The sequence below is a fragment of the Pseudorca crassidens genome, chromosome 1, assembly GCF_039906515.1.
Source record: "Pseudorca crassidens isolate mPseCra1 chromosome 1, mPseCra1.hap1, whole genome shotgun sequence".
In the NCBI taxonomy this organism is placed as follows: Eukaryota; Metazoa; Chordata; class Mammalia; order Artiodactyla; family Delphinidae; genus Pseudorca; species Pseudorca crassidens.
This window is the reverse complement of record NC_090296.1, coordinates 40,880,613-40,903,261: the sequence shown is the minus strand read 5'-3', so window position 1 is coordinate 40,903,261 and position 22,649 is coordinate 40,880,613. Positions and strand designations below refer to the sequence as shown.

The window sequence follows — 22,649 nt, the reverse complement described above, 5'->3', positions numbered from 1 at the left end:
TTATGATTCATAAAGTGGAAATAAAATAGTTTGCTATATTTTTCCAAAGAGTCACAAGTATCTCACATATTTGGGACTAGAATCCAGCTTTCCTGGCTCTTCTTAATCTCTTATTTGGTCCATTAGTACCACGTTATATCAAGTATGTCTTTGATACTTTCAACAATTAGTTTCTATCCCATTTCCATTATTACTAATCTAGTTCAAATTCTCATTACCTCTCAGTGGTTATGACAGTAACCTTCTAACTGTTATTCCTGTTTTGGGCCTCTTTTTCTTCCAATTTGTCTTCCTGCTTAGTTCAGGTCATAACGCACTGTTCTTCAGAAGTCATTGCATCTCTGTGGCCTACCAGATTGAGTCCAGACCCTAAGAAGAGCTCTGTTACTGGTCTTAAATGCATTTCCAGCCTTATCACCCACTACTCTCTTTTCTCTACCACACAGTCTTTCAGCCTCTGAAGTGCTATTGGGCTGCTCATTTTCTCGGTTGCGTATTGCTACCAGAGAGAATTTCTTCCCCACATCTTTGAATGTCAGCACACATACATTAACTCATGTCATGTTCACAGTAACTCTGTAGGTCAATATATTATTGTCCACATTTTACAAATGTAAAAACTCAGAGAAGTTAAGTTGCTAGTAAGAGTAGGATTTGAATCTTAGTCTGTTTGATCGCAGAATTCAAGCCCCTCTACTACCCTGCTGCTCACTATATCATGATGACTCTTCTCAAGTCTTCTTGGATTTCGTTCATGTTCATCCCAAAGCCATAGTTATCTTTCCCTGTTCAAAATCACCATAGCTCTTTGTTTAGACCTTCTTCTTCCGCTTAAGTGTGTCTGTGTTTATACACTTTCTATTATATGTGTGTGTCTTCATCTTATCTCCCCTTTAAATTTTAAAGTATTTGAAAACAGAGGTGTATTTGATTTGTTTTTTTATTTTCTCCAAAGTGACTTTTCCAAACTGTATGGTCTCAAATTAAAAAGACAAACAACAACAAAAAAAACCCCACAATTCTATTTTAAGTACAAACTCATCTTTCCCTACAAGGCAGTGATATGGAGTGTTCTTGAGAACTCTCACTCTTAATAGCCCTCCTCTGTCTTGGAGTGAGGAAGATGTGAGGATAGAAGAACACCAGGGAGCAAAGCATGGTCAGCTTGTTCAGATTCTGTCACTGACTACCACACTGGCTTGCTAAGGAAGCCATTACCCTTGCTAAGGAAGCCATTATCCTTGCTAAGGAAGCATTCTCTTTTATGAAAGATGAATCTATAGATGAAATGTTGATGAAGCAGGTAGCATGCACAAAACTATAAGATCCTAGAAAACATTGCAATATTAAGGAAAGGCTTTGACATCAAAACAATTTGGGAGTACAGCTCTGCCAGCTCTGCCCCTTTGTACTGTATGATCTTGGGCAAGTCAGTTAATAATTTTTAGCCTAGCTACCTATCTTATATTGTTATCATAAGGACCAAATTCAGTAGTATACATGAAAGCACTTTATAAAAGTGTTGTTCAAAACCTTCAGATTATGGAAAAGTTCTAAAGAGATTTTCTTAAATGTATATTCATTGTCATAATTTTAGAGATTCTGCCTGGGCCAATTTCTAGTTTCATTAAAAGAAAACACTGTAGGTTTCCAGAAGATATTTACTTAATGTCTCTGTGTTTCATAGGATAGGAAAAAGGCCAGAGATGGATTTGGTACCGGGAATCCAAAATCTGTTAAGATCCGTTTGTGCAAAGGAAAATAATGTTACTGTTTTTAACATCTTAGTAGTTTATAATGTGATCCTTATTATTGTTTTTTAAATTTGCAGACAGTGTGGCGTCAGAATTACTACAAGGTTATAGTAAATACTTGCCACATGATGTTGTCGTCATGACTGTGAAGTTATGCATACTATTTGCTGTGCTTTTGACAGTCCCTCTAATCCACTTCCCTGTAAGTACTCTTAAAGGTTTTGTTGCTTGGTGTAGCAGCTCCCTAATATGGCAACACTAATTCTTTACAGACTAGAATGTTTGAATCACATCTAGTCTTGTATATCTTATTCATTTGTCCAGTAATTGATCAAAGACCTCATACTTGCCTATGGCCCCATGAAAGCACAAAAATAACAGTGAACCGCTAAACTAATTTGTGCTTTTTCAGATTTAGTTTAGATTTACGCTCTCCCACAGCATTGTTTCCAATTTAGAGACTATAGTTCTTCTAAAGTTTTTTTGGGTTTTTTTCCCCCTTTAATTCTGTATTCTGTTTTCAAAAGAATGTGCGTGAAGAGGAAAAAGTCAAGTCAGCAAAAATAAGCTCCTTCTAGTTTATTGGAAATTTATTTTCACATAGACGTTCTAGTCTAATCTTAGTCACGGATTTTATTTGCTCTAGAGTTATAGTTTAAGGGGCACAGCAGATCATCACTCGGCATTTAGTTGCCATATGTAAGACTCTTGAGAATTTCTGGGAGAATGGAATCATAGGCTTTGGGTACAGATGCTTCTAGTGGACGACTTGAGCCCCTGAACGGGGAGCTCCTTGAGACTGGGGCCTCCTCCCTGCGGGGACCGCAGCACCAGGAGTGCAGCGGGGGCTGGGTAAATGCTTGTGGGACAGGACTGCCTGTTGCCCGCCTTAGCAGTAGAGAGCATCATGAACTAGTTTTCACATTTACATGCTGTGAAACAGATAATATAACATAAAACAGCAAATGGTATTTCTTTATCATGCCATGACTTCTTTTTCTGTTTTAAACCATTTGTTCTTTTATCTGTTGAATTTCATGAAAATGATACTCTGTGATTTCTTCACAAAGTGTTATTGTTGGTAATTTTGAAAATTATACAACTGAAAGAAATTGCATGTGAAAATTTTTTCAAGAATAAAACCAGGGCTTCCCTGGTGGCGCAGTGGTTGAGAGTCCGCCTGCTGATGCAGGGGACGCGGGTTCGTGCCCGGTCCAGGAAGATCCCACATGCCGCGGAGCGGCTGGGCCCGTGAGCCATGGCCGCTGAGCCTGTGCGTCCGGAGCCTGTGCTCCGCAGTGGGAGAGGCCACAACAGTGAGAGGCCCGCGTACCACCAAAAAAAAAAAAAAAAAGAATAAAACCAAAACAGTTTTTATGAAGCTCACACAGATAGGTATATTTCTCAGTTTTTGTGCAATAAATACCTTACAGTAATAGATTGTGCCATATTTTTGGAATCTAAATGGTTTAGAGGGTAAGAATATCATGGTAACTGTACCATACATGTGTTTCCCTAAGCAAGTAGTTTGGCTTTGTTACCTCCTCTTTGCTTAAATCTTTTTCTGTTATACAGGCAAGGAAAGCTTTAATGATGATGTTTTTCTCCAATTTTCCATTCTCATGGATTCGCCATTCTTTGATCACTATAGCTCTCAATATTATCATTGTTTTACTTGCAATATATGTTCCTGACATTAGGAATGTACTTGGTGTAGTTGGTAAGTTTTCTATTTCAAAAATTCCATTTTCTAAAATAGATTAAATTGTCATCCAGTCTCACATCTGAATCTGGCAATATTATTTTCTTTTCCTCCCCACTTTAAGGTTCCAGTACATCAACATGTTTGATTTTTGTGTTCCCGGGACTGTTTTATCTTAAACTGAGCAGAGAGGATTTTCTCTCATGGAAAAAGTTGGGGGTAGGTTGATTTTTGTTTGTTTCTTTTAAGAATCTTATTTTAAGAAATAACTTGTCATTTTATAATTAAGTATTTTACCTACCTCACGAAAGTTAATGTATTTTGAACTATAATGTACATTATTGGAGCACGTGAAGGTTTAAAATAATGCTCTAATTGTTCTTTATCTTTTTTCCTTATTTCCACAGGCGTTTGTTTTGCTCATCTTTGGTATTTTGGTTGGTAATTTTAGTTTAGCACTCATTATTTTTAATTGGATTAATAAGTGAAAGAAATCTTTTCCCACGTCTTTTGCTGAATGATTTACCTCCAGATGCAAAAAGGAATTATTCTGAAAGGCACCTTGGATGATCCTCTTTATATGGCCTAACATTTTTGCAAACATTGACAGAAAAGCAGAACAAAACAGGAGTCGGTAGGGGAAAGTAGACATAGCAGTTTTAATCAAAATAAGAAACTCAGAATGCCCTTAAATATGTTGAGCATCTTTTGTTTGTGGTTTTTTTTTAATTAACGGACTTTATTTTTTAGGGTAGTTTTAACGTTTACAGAAATAATTGAACAGAAAGTACAGAGAGCTCTCATATATTCCCTCACTCCAGCACACCCGTAGTGTCCCACATTACTAACATCTTGCATTAGTGAAGTACATTTGTTATACTTGATGAGCCAACTTTGATACATTACTATTAACTGAAGTACATAGTTTACAGTAGGGTTCACTTTTGATGCAACCACTGATCTTTTTACTGTCTCCATAAACACCATGAGCATTCCCCATGAGCCTTTTCTAAAACGTCATTTGGTGGAATCATATAGTATCTAACCTTTCGGGCTGGCTTCTTTCACTTAGCAATGTGTGTTTAAGTTTCCTCCGTGTCTTTTCATAGCTTGATAGCTCTTTTTTTTTAATCACTGACAATATTCCATTGTATGGATGTACCACAGTTTGTCTCACTGACAATATTCCATTGTATGGATGTACCACAGTTTGTTTTTCCATTCACCTGTTGAATGACCTCTTGTTTGCTTCCAAATTTTGGCATTTGTGAATAAAGCTGCTACAAACATTTGTATGCAGACTTTTGTGTGGACAGAAATTTTCAGCTTATTTGGGTTAATACCAAAGACTATTTTTTAGCAATTGCTGCATGGTATGGTAGAATATTTAGTCTTATAAGAAACTGCCCAGCTGCCTTCCAAAGTGGCTGTAACATTTTGCAGTCCTGCCAGCAGTGTGTGAGAGTTCCTGTTGTTCCACATCCTTGCCGACATTGGGTGTTGTCAGTGTTTGGGATTTTCACCATTCTAATGGGTGTGCAGTTGTATCTCATTGTTGTTTTAATTTGTATTTCCCTATTGACATATGATGTTGAGCATCTTTTCACATGTTTATTTGCCATCTGTATATTTCCTTTGGTGAGGTTCAGATTTTTAAAATTGGGCTGTTTTTACATTGTTGAGTTTTAAGCATTCTTTATATATTTTAGACACCAGTCCTTTATCAGATATGTGTTTCACAAAGATTTTCTCCCAGTCTGTGAGTTGCCTTTTCATTCTCTTAACAACATCTTTCACAGAGAAGTTTTTAATGTTATTAAATATATTGAGACAATTTTTTGTTTTTAAAGAAATCAGTATATTGTTTATATACAAAATTGAATTTTAGTTCGTAGGTTAATGTCAACATCAGTCACCAATAACAAAACTGTTGGATTATTTCACTTGGTATTTTGCCCTGACTCCAAATCCTAAGAAACTTCTGTGATTTTCCTCTGTCGTGCAGTATGAGATAGAGCTGTGATGACTGGCTGTGGATTTGAAAGTTCTCTGAGCTTTCTCATTTGTCACTAAAACATGTGACTTTCTACTTGGCGAACAGAGACAAATATTGATGATTTATATCATACTTTGTTTGGAGGTTATAGATCGTTCCAGTCTTCGCATTGATGTGGCTTATTCCTGGTTGGAAACCAGGAGCTAGGTGCCTCCCTCCCCTACTGCCCCAGGGAGTATTCTTGTAAAGGGCACCTTGTTAGCAGCCTACCAAAGCCAGGGTGTATCAGTAAAAATGTAATCCTACCCCTGCACACATGTAAAGTAGAGAATTACATGCAAAGTGCCAATTTGCATGTATGGAAATGTACACTTTTGCTGGTGCCCCCTTGCTTCCCACTTAGGAAATGGGCTGAAAAATTGACAACTGAGTTAAGTTTCCTCTTTGGCAACTTGAGATCAGCATAGTGTAATGGAAAAGGTCCAGGTTTGGGGGTTAGAAAGACTTAGATGAAAATCTCAGTGAATTTAGGCAAACCACTTAACCTCTCTAAACCTCTACTTTCACATAGGTATTAAATGGAGTTAATACCAATTATACAGGGTTGTGTTGAGAGGATTAAATGACCTTGCATAAATTAGGTGCAGACCAAAATAGGCGCTCTTAATAAATTAGATGTTTATCCCCTTTTTTTCCCCCATCCTTTCATCTAGACCTGTAAAATGAAGTTGCTTTCAGACGAGGACATGGAATTTCTTCATCTTCCATCTTGCACAACTAATATGTTTAGAATCGTTTTCTAGCCTTCGCTCACAGGAGAACTGGCCCCATGTGCATTCTTTTTAATGCTTTCCCACATTTCTATGGGAAATTATAGATGCAAATACAAATAGGTGTTCAGCTGCTAAAATAAATCTAACTCTCCTAATACCAAAATAGCCCTAAATCTGCAACAGATGCAAGGATGCCTCCTGGGGCAGATGTTAAGTGTGATGACAGGTGGGCATCAATTAATACATTTGTCACCTGCTCGTGGGATGGGATCATGGGAGGTTTGGCAAACCTATTGAACGCTGCATGAAACTTAGTTAATATCAAAAGAAATTATTTGGAGAGGTGTTTATTTTTATTTTACTTTAATATTCTGCCTTATCTAGTTGCCTGTTTGGAGTCATAACTTTCCCTATGAGTTTGGAGGAAGCTAGTAAGATGACTGGTAAAAGCAGTGGCCCCTTCATCAGGATTTCAAATAAAACCTTGTTCAAGTACTCCTCAGCATTTTTCCTGGGAAATACAGGCCTTCTTATTGTGGGCTTAATGTTCATAATTTATGAGGTAATAACTATTTAAAATAAAACTAAGTAAAGCACAAAATCTATATTTTTCTAACACTTGGAGACTTGTTTGCTAAATTAGAAGATGAAGTGCTGAGAATATAAATTACTTTCATATGTTGAGGGTGAATGTTTAAATTGTACTTTTTTTTTAACAGAATGTTACTCATGAGCTTAGCATTTAAATGGTTAAAACAAGCCTTTGAAGTTAACACTCCATTAAGGTGAATGGAGGTAATTCACACCTCTGCTGACACTGTATTATTTCAGTCTGGCTGTGGAGAAAACAAGACAGCAGCAGGTTGATTTACTGTGTGAAGGCCCTTTAAACACCCGAGGTCTGGAAACCTTTGTTGTTGTTTTTTCTTTTCCATCTAGAAGGAGATTCTGAAATTCAGCACAATTTAGGTTTAGAATTGAAGCCTTGAAAGTAGCATAGATTCTCTACTCTCTGGAAATTCCTAACTGGCGTTTGATGGGTAGCAAGTTACCAGGTCAGCCCAACCTCTCTGGCTTTGTTTGCTTCTGTACTCTAGTGTTTCTTCCTACCATAGCACTTTTTTTTTTTAATAAAAGAAAAACATTTTTATTTTTAATTAAAATCATTATATAATAGTATGAACCAGAAGAAACACATCACAGAAGATTATACATTTTAATAAAATAATCGGGCCCAGAAATGTCTTTATATCTTGATTATATTTACCTTTAGAGTAATACCAAGTGTGACTAGTCATTTTCAAATGAACATGTTGTGTGTATTTTCTTTCTGCCTAAACCAAATATTCTATGAATCCAAAACAGGCTTCTAGGGAGTTACTCCAGTCTATAGAAAATTCTGTTTTCTCTTTATGCCAAGTGGGATGAAATCTATTATAATAAGACAATACAAATTGTACAGACACAGTGCCTAAGTTCCAGAATTACTACATAATTGAAAATAAAATGTAACCACGATGTATGCCCTTTATTTAAACCAAAGTTACCTATGCTTAATTTAAAATCATTTTAATAATGTTAATAAATGAGTTTGAATTGGCTGCTATATTAAAATGTATGAGAAGCCTACTAAGTGTACAGCTGTACTACTCATATGTGAATGTTTTATAGTAAGAACAGAAATTATTGACTATAGTGCAAAACTTATATTCTATGAGGAATAATTTCTTAAAGAGAGAATCTGTTAGAATTGATATTACAAAAAATTTTAAGATAAATTAGATATTTTTAAGCCTCTTAAAACTGCTTTACCACCTAGGCTTTTTCAATCTACCTATCCTTTTTTTTTTTAACATCTTTATTGGAGTATAATTGCTTTACAATGTTGTGTGAGTTTCTGCTATATAACAAAGTGAATCAGCTATATGTATGTATATATCCCCATATCCCCTCCGTCTTGCATCTCCCTCCCACCCTCCCTATCCCACCCCTCTAGGTGGTCACAAAGCACCGAGTTGATCTCCCTGTGCCTTGTGGCTGCTTCCCACTAGCTATCTATTTTACATTTGGTAGTGTATATATGTCCATGCCACTCTCTCACTTTGTCCCAGCTTATCCGGCACCTTTTAAATTTAAGCTTAGTACCCTGGTATATTCACCAATGGAAAAGCAGAAATAAACCATCCATTTTCAGGTAAACCTTACACATGCCTTTAGATGGGTTATGAGCTAATCATTGGCCTTCGTGTGCTGCTAAAAACATTTTCATCTTTGCAGAATCTCATGTTCTATATTCGCCTACATATAAAGCATCCACCTTTAAGAATTTTTTTCTTCCCCATTTCTTGGGGGTAAGCAGTGGTGGGTGAAGTGAGCAGAGATCAGTTGGGAAAGATTCACTTCTTTCTTAGGGTATCCTTTGCATCAGTACCATTTGTATATGAAATATGAATTTCCCTGCCATTGGTGGAAGGGCTATAACCATTTGACCCTGAAATGATTCATTTTAGAGCCTAGGAATAAGGTTATGTGAGCACAAATAAAATGGTGAGCACTGTATGAGATGTTAATGAAAGTGGAAGATCTCTTTTTAAGGTAAACAGATTTTTCTCTTGTGCATCCTCTGCCCTGTGTATTTGCAGGATCAGGTTACTAGAGAATCTGTGGGGAGCTGGGTGTGGAGAGTGTTTCCATTGGGGCTGTCTCCACTGGTGACACTGCCAGTATGGTATATAGAGATGGGAAATAGATGCTGGAAACAGAGGGACTCAAACCATTAATTTTAACCTGTTTTCCTTCTTGGCATATTGACAGTACTCTGTGGCTGTGTTAGAATTAACCCTATTGGAAACATACTTTGTTTCCTGCAAATTACTCTGCCTGAATTTTAGGTATCGTAATTTTTGGTCTAAGAACTTCTCAGAACCTTCTATAGAATGAGAAATTAGCTTTTCTAATTTAAACACATACTTTATTCATCGTTTTACCATAACCCTCCTATATATAGTCTTTCCATAATGAAGTAGGAAAAATGGGAAAAGAAAATTTTGATGAAGGATAAGTTATTGTGGACGTGGTTTCCTCATTGCAATCAGAATTCTTTGTTTCTCACCCCTTCTAAACAATCTGATGTACATTTTTGCTATCATGATCCACTGTCCTAGTTTGCCAGGCTGTCAATCAGGATGAGCACGAGGAGCAGGAAGGCTCATCTTGGCTGATGGCCAGGTGGACAGGTAGGAGTGAGAGGTTTATTTGCCTATGGGACAAAGTAAATGGTGGCGAGGGAAATTGAGTTGCCAGGGGAAAAAAAGACAGATGGATTAAAAGGCGTTGTAATTTGAAATGCTATAAAGAAAAAAGACATGCAGAGAAATGCTTCCCACTTGTTTGAATGTGTGTGTGTTTTATCTTGTGTTGATCAGTGCACTGATACACAGCACCAGCAAGGGGGCTGGCTAATTCACCGAGCAAACAGCTTAACAGTCTTGCTGGTCCTAAAGGTGTGAAGGTAAATAAGGCACACTTCTTGCCTGAAAAAAAGCTTAGCTACAACTTGGATTTTTCTGACTGAACCTTTTCAGATAGACTTGATAAGTGAAACTGATTAACTCAAAGGAAAAATTATACATATTTCATTTATATGTATCTCTATATACACAGATATATATCCACATATACACATATGTATATTAAAGGTATTGGAGTCAAACTTACTTGTGTTCAAATCCCAACTCTACCGCTTTCTGTCTAATTTTGGACAAGCTACTTTAATTCTCTGAAGACCTTCAATGTTTGAAGATTGAGTTTTCTCTTAACCAGGGGAAATATACTTTGTGTCTTTAAGTTAGATTATATGATGTTCGGGAAAAGCTCAAATTCTCTGTTAAATCCTGAATTGAATATACCTACAGTTTTCATTACATGATTGTTCCTCAGATCACATACTGTCCAAACCACGTATCCCTTCTCCCTTCTCTGCTTTCACCACCTAGTCAGCAGCCTGATCAGAAAATAGTGTTCTAGAAATAATCCTGATTAATGTGGTTTGTTTTCACCACTGATGTATTCTGTCCCAGAAAATAATCTTTGAAGTTTTGTAATAAATATTATCAACGTACTCTGATTTTACATCAGCTTTTTCACGTCATTACACTTTAGGCTTATAAAGTATGTGGTCAACAAAAGCTCCAGGTCACACAGACACATGTACATACATATATTCATGTACACACACACACACACACACACACACACACACACCTGTTATCCATCTATATATCTGTAAAATATCATCTTGTTAGCTTCAGCTCGTCCTTCCAGCAGGTGAGATCTTTTTTTTTTTTTTTTTTTTTTCTTTTTGTAGTATGCGGGGCTCTCACCGTTGTGGCCCCTCCCGTTGCGGAGCAGAGGCTCCGGACGTGCAGGCTCAGCGGCCACGGCTCACGGGCCCAGCCGCTCCGCGGCATGTGGGATCTTCCCGGACCGGGGCACGAACCCGTGTCCCCTGCATCGGCAGGCGGACTCTCAACCACTGCGCCACCAGGGAAGCCCGGTGAGATCTTTTTTGAATCTTGATTCTAGTACATCAGGTATTGTTCCCTGCTTTTTGGCATTCTTCATTGTCCTGCCATTTCTTCATCCCATTCACAGAGGAAAAAGTTCAGTGACACAAGACTAACTACAGAGCCCTCCGACCCACCACCAGAAACCTTTCTTCCAAGTCATTATTAATCTCTCTCGGTGAAGTTGTTCTATTCCTGTAGTGTAATCCAACCTGCTTTTCTTCAGAGCCCCTGGAAGAATCTCCCAAGTTAGTAGGTATAACCTAAATTCTCACCTATTCTTCATATTTCTAGTTGCTCTTGGACATTTCTGCTTGGATGCCACACAGTAACCTCAAACTCAACATGTTCAAATCTGTCCCCCTCCACAGTTTTCCCATGTGTGTCAGTGGCCCCACTGTTTCAATCTAACCTCCCAGCTGGTTTTCTGCTTTCATCCCTGCCACCTGCAATCTCTTTCCACAGTGCAGCCAAAGTAGTTGTTTAAAAATGTAAATCAGATCATGTCACTGCCCTGCTTAATTTCCTCCCATGGCTTCCCATCTCTCTGTGCCATGGCCTACGAGGTTCTCTTTCATCTGTACCTACTCATTTCTCTGGCCTCACCTCGTATCTGTCTTTCACTCTTCTCCAGCACACAGGCCTGTCTGTCCCTTGAACACACCAAGCTTGTTCCCATGTGCTAAGCGTTTTCCCTAGTTAGACCATTCTCTTCAAAGACCTTTGCAAGCCTGGCTCCTCTTCATCAAGCCTCAGCTCAAATATCACCCGCTCAGACAGGTCTTCCCCTGACAGTCTAATATAAACAAGCTGCCCCCAACATACAGTCATGCTTTAACTTTACCCTGTTAGACCTGCATATTTGTTTGTTGTCTGTGTCCACTAGACTGCAAGTTTCTTAAGAACTGGGAGTCATCTGTCTTGTTCATCACCAAACCCTTAGACCCTAGAATGGTACCTAGCACTTGGGATTGGCTTAATAAATATGTGTTGAATGAATACATAAAGGAATCTAACAGACTATATATCTTTTCACTCATCTCCAGTCTGTCACCATATCAGTTCTTCCTTTGAAATGTCTCCTAGATTTGCTTTCATCCTATCCCCAGCGTCCTGCCAGCACCTGAATCTGAGCCTTCATCTCTTTGTGCATGGATTGTTGCAGTGATTCTCAACCCAGGTAGCTCTTTAGAATCACTTGGGGAGCTTTAAAAAATGACAGTCTCCAGGCTCCACCCCAAACCAATTAAATGGACCTGGGCATTAATATCTATTATAAAAATAAAAAAAAAAAGCTTCTCAGATGATTGTAATGGGCAACCACTGAAATGCCACATCAGCCTGCTAACAGATGTGTGTCTTCCAGTCCATTTCATCTGTTGCTGTCTATTTATCTCCTTGGAATTCTGGTTTTGCAATATGATTTCCCTGCTCAAGAGCCTATAGTGGTTCCCTGCTACCCAACACGTTAATTCCACATTCCCCTCCCGCATCTACTCAACTGTATTTCATCTTTTTCTTACTTACCTTCTACTATACACCGAATGTTTCGCTGTCTGGCACTTGATTTGCCTTTCATTACCCTACTTCCACACTTTTACCTCCACTGTCCTCCCCACTCTGACTTCCACATATATACCCAGAATGTCCTTATTGCTCTCCTCTGTCAGTCCAGATCCTTTCCGTTCTTCAAGACCCAGCTCAAATCCCACCTTTTAAATACTTCATTCTCCACCCAACCCACCCCTTATTATTTATATGATTCTTTTGGTATAGATCATTAGTATCTTGTAATATATTTTATGTTTTCATAGGTAATATGCACATGGTACAAATTCAAAACTTACAAAATTGCTTCCCTCCTACTTCTGCCCAGCTTCCAGTTTTCCTTCCTGAAAGCAACCACTCTTACAAGTTTTTGTATCCTTTCAAATATATTCCAAACCTATTTAACCATTCGTTTATATAGAATACACACATGCATACAAGCACACACACAAATGTTGGCATACTACCTGCAGTTCTCTGCACCTTGACTTTTTTTCACTTAGAGATATATAAACATATATATATATATATGCATTTATTTATTTAAATTGTAGTTTAAAAAAAAAACCTAATAGGAAACCTCCCCTCTTAACAAACTTTTAATTATACAGTACTATGGTTAATTGTATGTACATTGCTATACAGCAGATCTCTAGAACTTTGTATCTTGCATGACTAAAACTCTATGCCCATGGAACAAAAACTCCCATTTTCCCCCCTCCCAGCCTAACAACCACCATTTTACTTTCTGCTTCAATGAGCTTGACCACTTCAGCTGCCTCATACAATGGAAACATATTTGTCCTTTTGTGATTGGCTTGTTAAAATTAGCATAATATCTTCAAGTTTCATCCATGTTGTAACATATGGCAAGATTTCCTTTTTAAAGGCTGAATAATACTCCATCATGTGTAAGTACCACGATTTTTTATCCATTCATCTGTCGGTGGATATTTAAATTGTTTCCACCTGTTGGCTCTTGTGGTTAATGCTGTAGTGAATATGGTAATGCAAATATCTCTTTCATTTCTTTTGGATAAATACCCAGAAGTGAGTACCATAAGTTAATGCATGTACCATAAGTTAATTAACCAGTTTCCTGTCAATGCATATTTAGGGTTTAAAATTTTTTTTTAATTTTGCTGTTTTATATAATGCTTCAATTATTATCTTTATACATACATAATTTAACACATATATAAGTATGTCTGTAGGATAAATTTCTATGCATTTAACTGGAATTCTGAGTCTAAGGGTATGTGTGTCCATTTCTAATTTTGATGGATATTACTAAATTGCCCTCCATCGAAGGTTTTACTAATTTATATTCCCACCAACAATGTAGTAATTGCTCTTTAAATTTGGGGTGTTATATAGCTTTTCACATTTAAACACCTCCTTTCTCTGGTCCAGTCATAATTAACCCAATGGCAGGAACCACGTCCTGTAAATTTTAGCACGTATACAACATTTAACACCATAGGTTCACTTAATTGCTGCTCAGCAAATATTTGTTAAATCTTACTTCATTGTGTGTTGAGGAAGTTTTCTTATGGCTCTGATGAATGCCACGTGAGAGTTGTCCACTTTACGTGTGTACTATTCCTAGGAGAGGACATTCTTAGGAGAGGTGACATTCTTAGGAGAGGTGCTGTCCATTGCTGTTGCTCTTCCAGGATTCTCTGTTATCATTGTCTCAGAAAGATCAACCAGTCCTTAGTTCTGCTAACAGGTTTGGTTAATTTGAATAGTTCAGCATAAGGACTGTAGCTGACACCAAACATGTCCTAAAACTTAGTAGATAACAAAGTTTTATTCCATATACTATAAAATATCTAAACAAAAAAGCTCTACTCCATGAGTTTTACCCAACCAACTTTTTATTATGAAAAATGTCGAACATATGTATAAGTTGGAATAATATGTCCATGTACAAACCACTAAAATTTAACATTTGTTCATTTTGTTTGTATTATATATATATATTTGCTGAATGGTTTGCAAGTAAGTTGCTGATATTCCATTGAGTAGTAAATAAAGCTGAAAATTAGTTTTATAATTATCACCTTTTATGAACAAATTTATTTTATTTTATTTTTTAATAATTTTTATTGGAGTATAGTTGCTTTACAGTGTTATGTCAGTTTTTGTTGTACAGCAAAGTGAATCAGCTATACACATACATATATCCCCTCTTTTTTGGATTTCCTTCCCATTTAGGTCACCACAGAGCACAGAGTAGAGTTCCCTGTGCTATACAGCAGGTTCTCATTAGTTACCTATTTTATACATAGTAGTGTATATATGTCAAACCCAATCTCCCAATTCCTCCCACCTTCCCCTCCCCCCCCTTGGTATCCATACATTTGTTCTCTACGTCTGTGTCTCTATTTCTGCTTTGCAAATAAGTTCATCTGTATCATTTTTCTAGATTCCACATATATGCATTAATATGCAGTATTTGTTTTTCTCTTTCTGACTTACTTCACTCTATATGACAGTCTCTAAGCCCATCCATGTCTCTGCAAATGGCACAATTTCTGAACAGGTCTATTTTAAATGTTTCACAACTTTTTTTTTTTTTTTTTTTACAAATTATATCCCTTTCTCCAAAAGGATAAGAGGCTGTTTGATGGCATCTGGCATCTTTTCCTCAAATGCCAAAAGACTTGTATCCATGGAAGAAGAAAGTTTAAGGGAAGTGGGGAGCTGACACCAGAATTTCTCTTAGTAAGGGAAATATCTTTAATGTCTTTGTTTAGGAAAATATCTTGATAGGTCATTTGAGGATGAAAGGTGAGACCCTGTACAGTTTCACAACAATGTGAGGGTACTAAAGCCCTGTGAATTTCATACTTTAAAATGGTTAGTTTTATATTATGTGAATTTCACTTTAATTTAAAAAAAAAGAAAAAAGTGAGCCCCTAGGAGAATGGATTGGCAGGAGGAGAAGTGAAAGTAATAGCTAACGTACTCTGCATAAAAAGAATGTGGACTTAGGAGTTGAGAAGCAGAGGGAAAAGGGCAGTGGGTGTTGAGCCCATGGTGGGAGTCTAGAGACTGTGAGGAAAAGCGGCTAAGAAGAATTTTCCGAGCATAAACGTCTAATATTCAGTTTTAATTTGCCTGCCTCCATCTCCTGAAACCAATAAAAGTCAGTGATACACAAACATGCCTTGTGTGAGCAGGCTAGTGTGTGTGTTAACCCTTCTCTGGAGCCACACGGGGCAGAACAGGAGTAGCACATGTGCCAGCCACGTGATCCAGAAACCTCCAAAAAAGTACACTTCAGAGCCAGAGATGAGCAGAAAACATACAAGTCACTGCTTCCTTCCAGAGTCCTTGGGGACATCAGAAGGTCTGTGAGACTGTCCTCATGAGAATGTGGTTGAACCAACTTAGCCTGCCTCTCAAAGCGCAGGCAACTTTAGTTGACATCTCAGTGGCAATAAAGTGTCAGTTCATTGACTTACAGGTTCATTCTCGATTAGTCATCCATCGTACTTGTAGTGAAATGCCTCTTTTTAAAAGACAAGCGACCAGACCTTTAAAGATGTGGATCTCAGGGGCTGTGACAGCTCTACACTTCCTAACACTTGCCCCTGGAGTCATCCTCCCAGGTTCTCTAGAACCAAGCTTGGTGGTTCAGAGACTGGGCTCCCAGCACTTGCCTTATATAAACCTAAGGTGTTCTGTGTTTGGAATTAGAACCCCTTAACTTCACTTCTAACTGGATGGTGATAGTAGGAATCAAAGGAAGTAGGGCCCCTAGGGAAGGGCATTCCTGTGGGGAAAGAGTGAGGACCATTTTTTAGAGTTCCCTAGTTCTCCTACTCAGTTCTCTGTTCAAATCTGAGAGAGAGTTTGGTGTGTTAAACGAATGGAAGGTTGTCAGTCCCATAAAGTAAAATGGTAATGATGAGCAAGCCCTTATATGTATGGACCAGGCACCATGCCAAGCATGTTACCTCATGTGATCTGAGGTAGGTACAGTTATATTCCCCCATTTAATATGTTAGACATTAAAGTTTAGCGAGGTTATGAAGTTAAGTGACTTGTCCAAGGTCACACGTCCAGAATATACACTTAAATTTTCCTATAAAACCTGTGTGCTTAACTATCATGCTAATAGTTAAGTATAAACAACTGCTGGAGTTTTTCCCACAAAAAGGTTCTGCTCATAGTAGGTATATAGTCAATACTGACTGTGTTGAAGGCTGCTTTGATTCATTTAAAATGTTGCATGTAAGTCTAAGTCTGTTTTGCACACCAGCCAGACAGCATTTGGGCCCACTGTGTGTCCTCTGAGTCATGGTCTGTTGCCGAAGCATTGTTGTGAAGTATTTCGGAGGAAATTCTAGGCAAAGGAAAGTTCCGTGTTCCAATATTCGTCAGTCAGACTTTGAGAAATCTTGGATCCCTTGAAAAACAGTCAGAAATCCATTTCTGTGTTCTATGACTCTACAAATACAATTTTTAAAAATCCAAATATAGCTCGGACCATCAGCACTCTATTTCATTGTTGCTAAAACTGGATTTCTTCTGAATCCTTAGAACTTCAAAATAAACTTGGGGACATTCATCAGCTTGCCAACTTTTTATTTTGCAAATCGGTGAAGGACATTAAAAAAACCTTGCCGCCATTCATCACCATCCTTTAACATAAAAAAGAATGTCATGTTATAATAAAATACAATCCTTTAAATTCAGTAGATCTAGATTTGTTAAAAGATTGCCATATATTCCTTATTTTTCTCATCAAGGACCATGAAAACTTTCTCATGGATCAACATTTGAAAACTACTGGTCTAAATAACCGAAGTCTATATTCAAAAATTCAGTAGAGATTTCTGCACCTCTAATGCTCACCAACTTCAGTTATCTCATATTCGGAAGGAAATATATATAAAAAGCGATCTTGGTTACAAAAATAAATTAATGACTTACTTGGCTTTCTCTTCCAAAATTGCTGATCCTGAACTTTGGAAGGGAAAAATATCTGGATAACTGATTCCTGGCTTACAAATTTTGCCAAGATTTCAGGATTTAGGGAAAAAACAGCATTTCTACTGTAAGACTTCATAGGTTTGTATGTCATACCGAAAGTCAATCAGTAATGATTATACCATGATAATATTTACATTTCACAGGGAAGCAAAATACTTGGGGACGCCTCATGTCTCTGTCTAAAGATTTGTCATTCATTTGCATTCAAATAGATTCTTTGTTTTCACTCACCCAGAATAGTTCTCAACTTATTAGCTAAGCAGACTAAATAGAGTTGCATTCATGCATTTTAATGTCAATGTAAAAAGGGTTTTCCTAGATTTTTTTCTATTCAGTCAAATCCTCCAAAAGATGTCTAATCACTCCCAGGTTCAGTTACTTAAACATTTCACAATGTTGTCACTTGTATATAGTAAAACAAAAAAGAAACTTGCTTTCAGTAACTCAGAGAGCCATACTCCAGCTATTTAGAACTTCATTCTGGTGAGAGAAATTTCTTGAATTCCATTTGCAACCTGATTTGTGAGTGGAAGATTTTGCCTATTGCATAGCTATATGACATTGTTCAGTATGTATAATATTTGTTCTTTAATTGATAAACCACTGCTGGAGTTTAGCAGGATTATAATATCCTGAAGGACAGGATTTGGCCATAGTGCCTGCCATGTGCACACTAGAGCATCAGCGGGTGCTTGTTGAAAGAGTGACATAGCTTGGTGAGTAATATGAACAAGAAAAGCTCTGCTGGACAACTTCATAGGAATGGGTGCTCACTGCCCTCTGGGTGAGTGGGGAAGATTGTGTGGAGGAAGTAACAGCTGAGTAAAATCGCAGGATCACCAATGGAGAATGGGAAGAAGGCATTCCTACTAGAAAATACTAACAAACATACAAGAAAATGAAAGGTAAAAATATTTTGAAAATGACAGGTTAAAATTTTGCCAGGAGCAAAGATGTAATGGCAGTTTGAGAAATAAAGCTGAAGGGTAGGATCCTGGTTGTAGAGAATGCCAAAAGCTAGGCCGATTTTGGACTTTCCATCAAAGAAAAGGTAGGGTCTTGGATGAAGGCGTTTTTGAGCAAGGCATGATCCAAAATGGTGATAGAAAAACATTAATTGCCTCTGCATTGACTGTCAACATCATCTTCCAAAAGCTTTATGAAAAGAAGTACTTTCAGCCTTTAAGGGCTAGTCATCTAAAAACCTGTGCTTGGGCTTCCCCGGCGGCACAGTGGTTGAGAGTCCGCCTGCCGATGCAGGGGACACGGGTTCGTGCCCCGGTCCGGGGAGATCCCACATGCCGCGGAGCGGCTGGGCACGTGAGCCATGGCCGCTGAGCCTGCGCGTCCGGAGCCTGTGCTCCGCAACGGAAGAGGCCGCAACAGTGAGAGGCCCGCAAAAAAAACAAAAACAAAAAAAACCTGTGCTTAATTTGTTCCAAAGTCTTGGCTCCAGGGTGCTTGAGGAATGGAGTTTGGGGAAATCCTTCCTGCCCTCAGATCCTGTTAAGACCTCTGGCGTCTTAAGGGACTCCCCATGAGTTCCTGCCTCCACATTTTTGCACAAGACATTCATGCTGTATTCTTTTTCTTCTCCAAAGCTCCTCCTCTTCCTCAAAGGAGAGGGGGCGGGGAATTGTACTGATGAACCTAGTTGCAGGGCAGGAATAAAGATGTAGACATAGAGAATGGACTTGAGGACATGAGGTGGGAGGGGGGAAGCTGGGGTGAAGTGAGAGTAGCATCAACATGTATACACTATGAAATAGATAGCTAGTGGGCAGCAGCAGCATAGCACAGGGGGATCAGCTCGGTGCTTTGCGATGACCTAGAGGGGTGGGTTAGGGAGGGTGGGAGGGAGGCTCAAGAGGGAGGGGATATGGGGACATGTGTATGCATACGGCTGATTCACCTTGCTGTACAACAGAAGCTAACACGGTATTGTAAAGCAATTATACTCCAGTAAAGGTTTATTTAAAAAAAGGAAACATAAAAACAAAAACTTACTGAACCTTCACCTCTTCTGGAAGGACTTCTGACACTGTAACCCCATTTGCTCCATTATTCAGGAAATCCATCCCCAACATCTTCGTGCTACATTTAATTTCTTTAAATTACAAAATACACAAATTCTTGTATATTTATGTCTAAGCACACAGTAACAGACTTTATGAAAGATACGACACCTACCAGCCCCTTTCCACCCTCCACCCAGGACCTGCCGCCCTTGCCTACCCCACTGCACCCAGCTTCACAGGAGGTGCAATGCCCTTGGTGAGCGCTGGTGGTGTAAGAGCTTGCCCTGAACAACAAAGGATTTCTTTGGAGCTGAAGTCCCATGGAATCCATGGACTGTGGGTTTTCACCTCTCTTTGGCTCCAGCTTCCTTTCACCAGCATGTGTAAAGCTTCTAGGACAGTTCCCACCAAGAATCCCTTCCCGTGCCTCCTTCCTGTCCTCACTGTCTCCGGTCTCTGTGGGCCTGCTAGTGATGATCAGAATATAGGCTATTAACACGGCCATGCTGTTGATAACCTGGGACTGGGCATCATGAACAGTAAGCATTAAAAAAAAAAAAAAACCTCCTTTTTGGGCTTCCCTGGTGGCGCAGTGGTTGAGAGTCCGCCTGCCGATGCAGGGGACGCGGGTTCGTGCCCCCGTCCGGGAGGGTCCCGCGTGCCGCGGAGCGGCTGGGCCCGTGAGCCGTGGCCGCTGAGCCTGTGTGTTCGGAGCCTGTGCTCCGCAACGGGAGAGGCTGCAGCAGTGAGAGGCCCGCGTATCAAAAAAAAAAAAAACACCTCCTTTTTATCTAGGCTTAATTTCTTCCTGACTCATGTTACCCTCCACCTGTTCTCTCATACCTATGACTAACAATGGTAGGGACACCCCGCCCCACATACACACCTAATTCCATCCCTCCACATTTTATTTAGTGTTCTCTAGAGCCTGTTTGTCATCTGACCCGCTGTGGGGAGAGGCCCAGATGAGGGAATTTGTGATGCCCGATGGACAGAGGTATATTTTTATCTCCAGATGCCAGCCTGGTAGAAACCATAGCGCTTAGGGATTTGGGGCTGGCTCTCTTCCTTGGCAGTTGCTCCCTCCAAAAATATGTCTTCGACTGCCTGTCCCTGCATGCCTCAGCTTTGACTGTCACCAACTGCCGCTTCAGACCGAGCTTCAGAGTCCCACCTCATGGATGCAAATCAAAAAAGAGCTCAGAATCAAGTCTAGGAAGCAAGTCAGAGTAGTTTGATTTGCACGGAGGAGCTCTTGTCACTGAGTGAAGCCAGCCAAATTCCCCAGGCTTCCCAGCCCTCCGGAAATCAGCCTTACAGGGCCCGGGGGCCTGGGCTCAACAGGGTGGGCGTGATTTGAATGTTCACTGCCGCAGCTGCTGCGCCCGGCGCTGGTCACTGCCATCGGTTTCGCTCCATTTTACTGCCTCAGAATCCCCCAGTGCATGTTAGTGGTTAATACAGCAGCCTGGAGACGCCAGACAGCTCTCGGCACCTGGTTCAAATTTAAGGCTCATTTACACATGATGTCACACACGCATTGTCAGCGCAAGGGAGGTCAGGATGGTTCATTTTGGAAAGGTTCACACTGTTGAGTCTTTACAACACTCACTGCTATTAATGCCTTAACCATCTGACTTGGATTTCGGTTTTCTGGCATGAGGTAATCCCAGGCACTAGATTTATATGCTGAATGGGGAGCTAACAGTGGTGGCTAATCATGCTGGTTTGCAGAGCTGCAACTCTGGAGCCTTGGGATGGAATAAAAGGGCCACAGGGCATGTAGCAAATCATGGAGGTTTTGAGCAGGGGCTGGGGAGGGGCTGTTTGCCTGAGGTGCTAGGCTTGATTGAAGAATAGAAGCTAAACTAAGTTAGACAAGGCCTAAGCCCAGAGACAGTAGGAATTACTCTTGTTTGGCCAGTATTTGGGGTTGTTATATTACCCATCCTTTTGCTCACCATCCATATAAATTCCAGGCCCACCTTCCCAGGCTTAATTCATGTCCCGTGAAGCCTTTCCTGGCCCCCCAGCCCACAGTGATTTCTCACCTGAATGCCCAAGTACTTTCGTCAATAAAATGAGACAACTAACAATTACTGAGTACTTAATTTGTGCTACTAGCTCATTTCACCCTCACATCAATCTTATGCAGAAGGCACTACTATTTCCATTGTTCAGATGATGAAATAGCTTCAGCAAGATTAAATAATGTGCCCCGTGTCAGCGCTGGTAAGAGTCCGGATGGAAGACTGATTCCAGAGCCCAGGTTCTGAACCACTGGAGTAGGTTACATTCTATGTAGTGGTGTTACACTGCCTGTACTACTTAGTGCACTAACACGGGAGAGACAGTCTGTGCCTCAGGGAAATGCTAGAGGAGTGCACAGTAGTGTTGTCTAATGCCTCACATGTGTGTGTGTTGTCTCTGTTGCCTGCCGAGCAGGGACCATCACTTCTGCTTTTCCATATCCCCTAACCTCCTAGCACAGTGCTTCCCGGGATATACTCAGATGGGTGGAGGGATACCAGCCCTCCTCCACCCTCACCTAAGATACTTTCCTACCTAAAACATATTAAAATGTTGAGATCTTTGTATAATCACCCCTATCACTTGTTACTGTCCTCCAACAGAAAACTGGTCTGCTTATTACATCTCCAGTAAGAGTCTCCTTACCTTATAGGAAGTTCAGAGAATGTCCTTTAGACCTGCTCTTGAAGGGTGAGTAAGGGTCAGACAGTGAAAAGGAGAGTGAAGGGCACTCCAGGCAGAGGGGGCAGCGTGGACAAAGGCCTAGAGGCATGATGGCATGTACCCACGAGCACAGCTAGACTCTGACTGGAAAGGGCTCCGAGGAGAGGGCGGAAACCCAGGTCCCACCTGACCCTTCTCTGCTGACACTTGAGCAATGTGGATGACACTCCTGACCTCAACCCTAGGGAAGATGTCTCTGAAGAGTGTTTTCTTAGGAAATGTCTCCTCAGAATGACCCTACAGACACAGCGGTTTTCTTCAGGGTTCTTGAGCATACCCAGATTAATTTAAAAATTAGGCAATTGAATGCCCCTGTCATAAGCCATCATGGCTTCAGAGCAGGATTTAGTGTTCAGTTTGCAAGCCATACTGAGTATCTTGTACTTGCTCCTCTACCCCTTCCCACGCAGCTCTAAGCTTTGGAGGCTGACCCCATGGGACTGTGTCAATAGGTTCCTTTGCCTCTGGCTTCCCGTTGGATTCAGCCAGAGAAAGGCACCAGTGGGAGCTCAGAGAGGAGAGAACAGTGATG

The 22,649-nt window shown here is 39.8% G+C and overlaps 1 protein-coding gene and 1 long non-coding RNA gene across 8 annotated transcripts in view; one reads left to right on the top strand and one right to left on the bottom strand.

Moving 5' to 3' along the window:
- SLC38A6 (solute carrier family 38 member 6) overlaps window positions 1-7,843 on the top strand; it is a 77,476-nt gene extending 69,633 nt beyond the window's left edge. For all 5 annotated transcript variants that reach the window (XM_067734120.1, XM_067734129.1, XM_067734149.1 and 2 more), the window contains exons 13-16: window positions 1,832-1,956; window positions 3,330-3,474; window positions 3,581-3,675; window positions 3,864-7,843. In XM_067734120.1, coding sequence (XP_067590221.1) covers window positions 1,832-1,956; window positions 3,330-3,474; window positions 3,581-3,675; window positions 3,864-3,944 — 446 coding nt within the window. In that variant the 3' untranslated portion in view covers window positions 3,945-7,843. The remainder of the gene's footprint in view (window positions 1-1,831; window positions 1,957-3,329; window positions 3,475-3,580; window positions 3,676-3,863) is intronic.
- Window positions 7,844-14,907: 7,064 nt separating this feature from the next.
- Window positions 14,908-22,199, bottom strand: LOC137222674 (uncharacterized). 3 transcript variants are annotated; one of them, XR_010942545.1, is made up of 3 exons: window positions 22,040-22,199; window positions 19,353-19,452; window positions 14,908-16,993 (listed from the first exon to the last, which is right to left on the bottom strand). It is a non-coding gene; the product is annotated as an uncharacterized lncRNA (long non-coding RNA). The 3 variants fall into 3 exon arrangements; XR_010942546.1 differs by lacking the exon at window positions 22,040-22,199 and adding an exon at window positions 20,308-20,804; XR_010942544.1 differs by lacking the exon at window positions 22,040-22,199 and having other exon boundaries at window positions 19,353-20,258.
- Window positions 22,200-22,649: the final 450 nt, after the last annotated feature.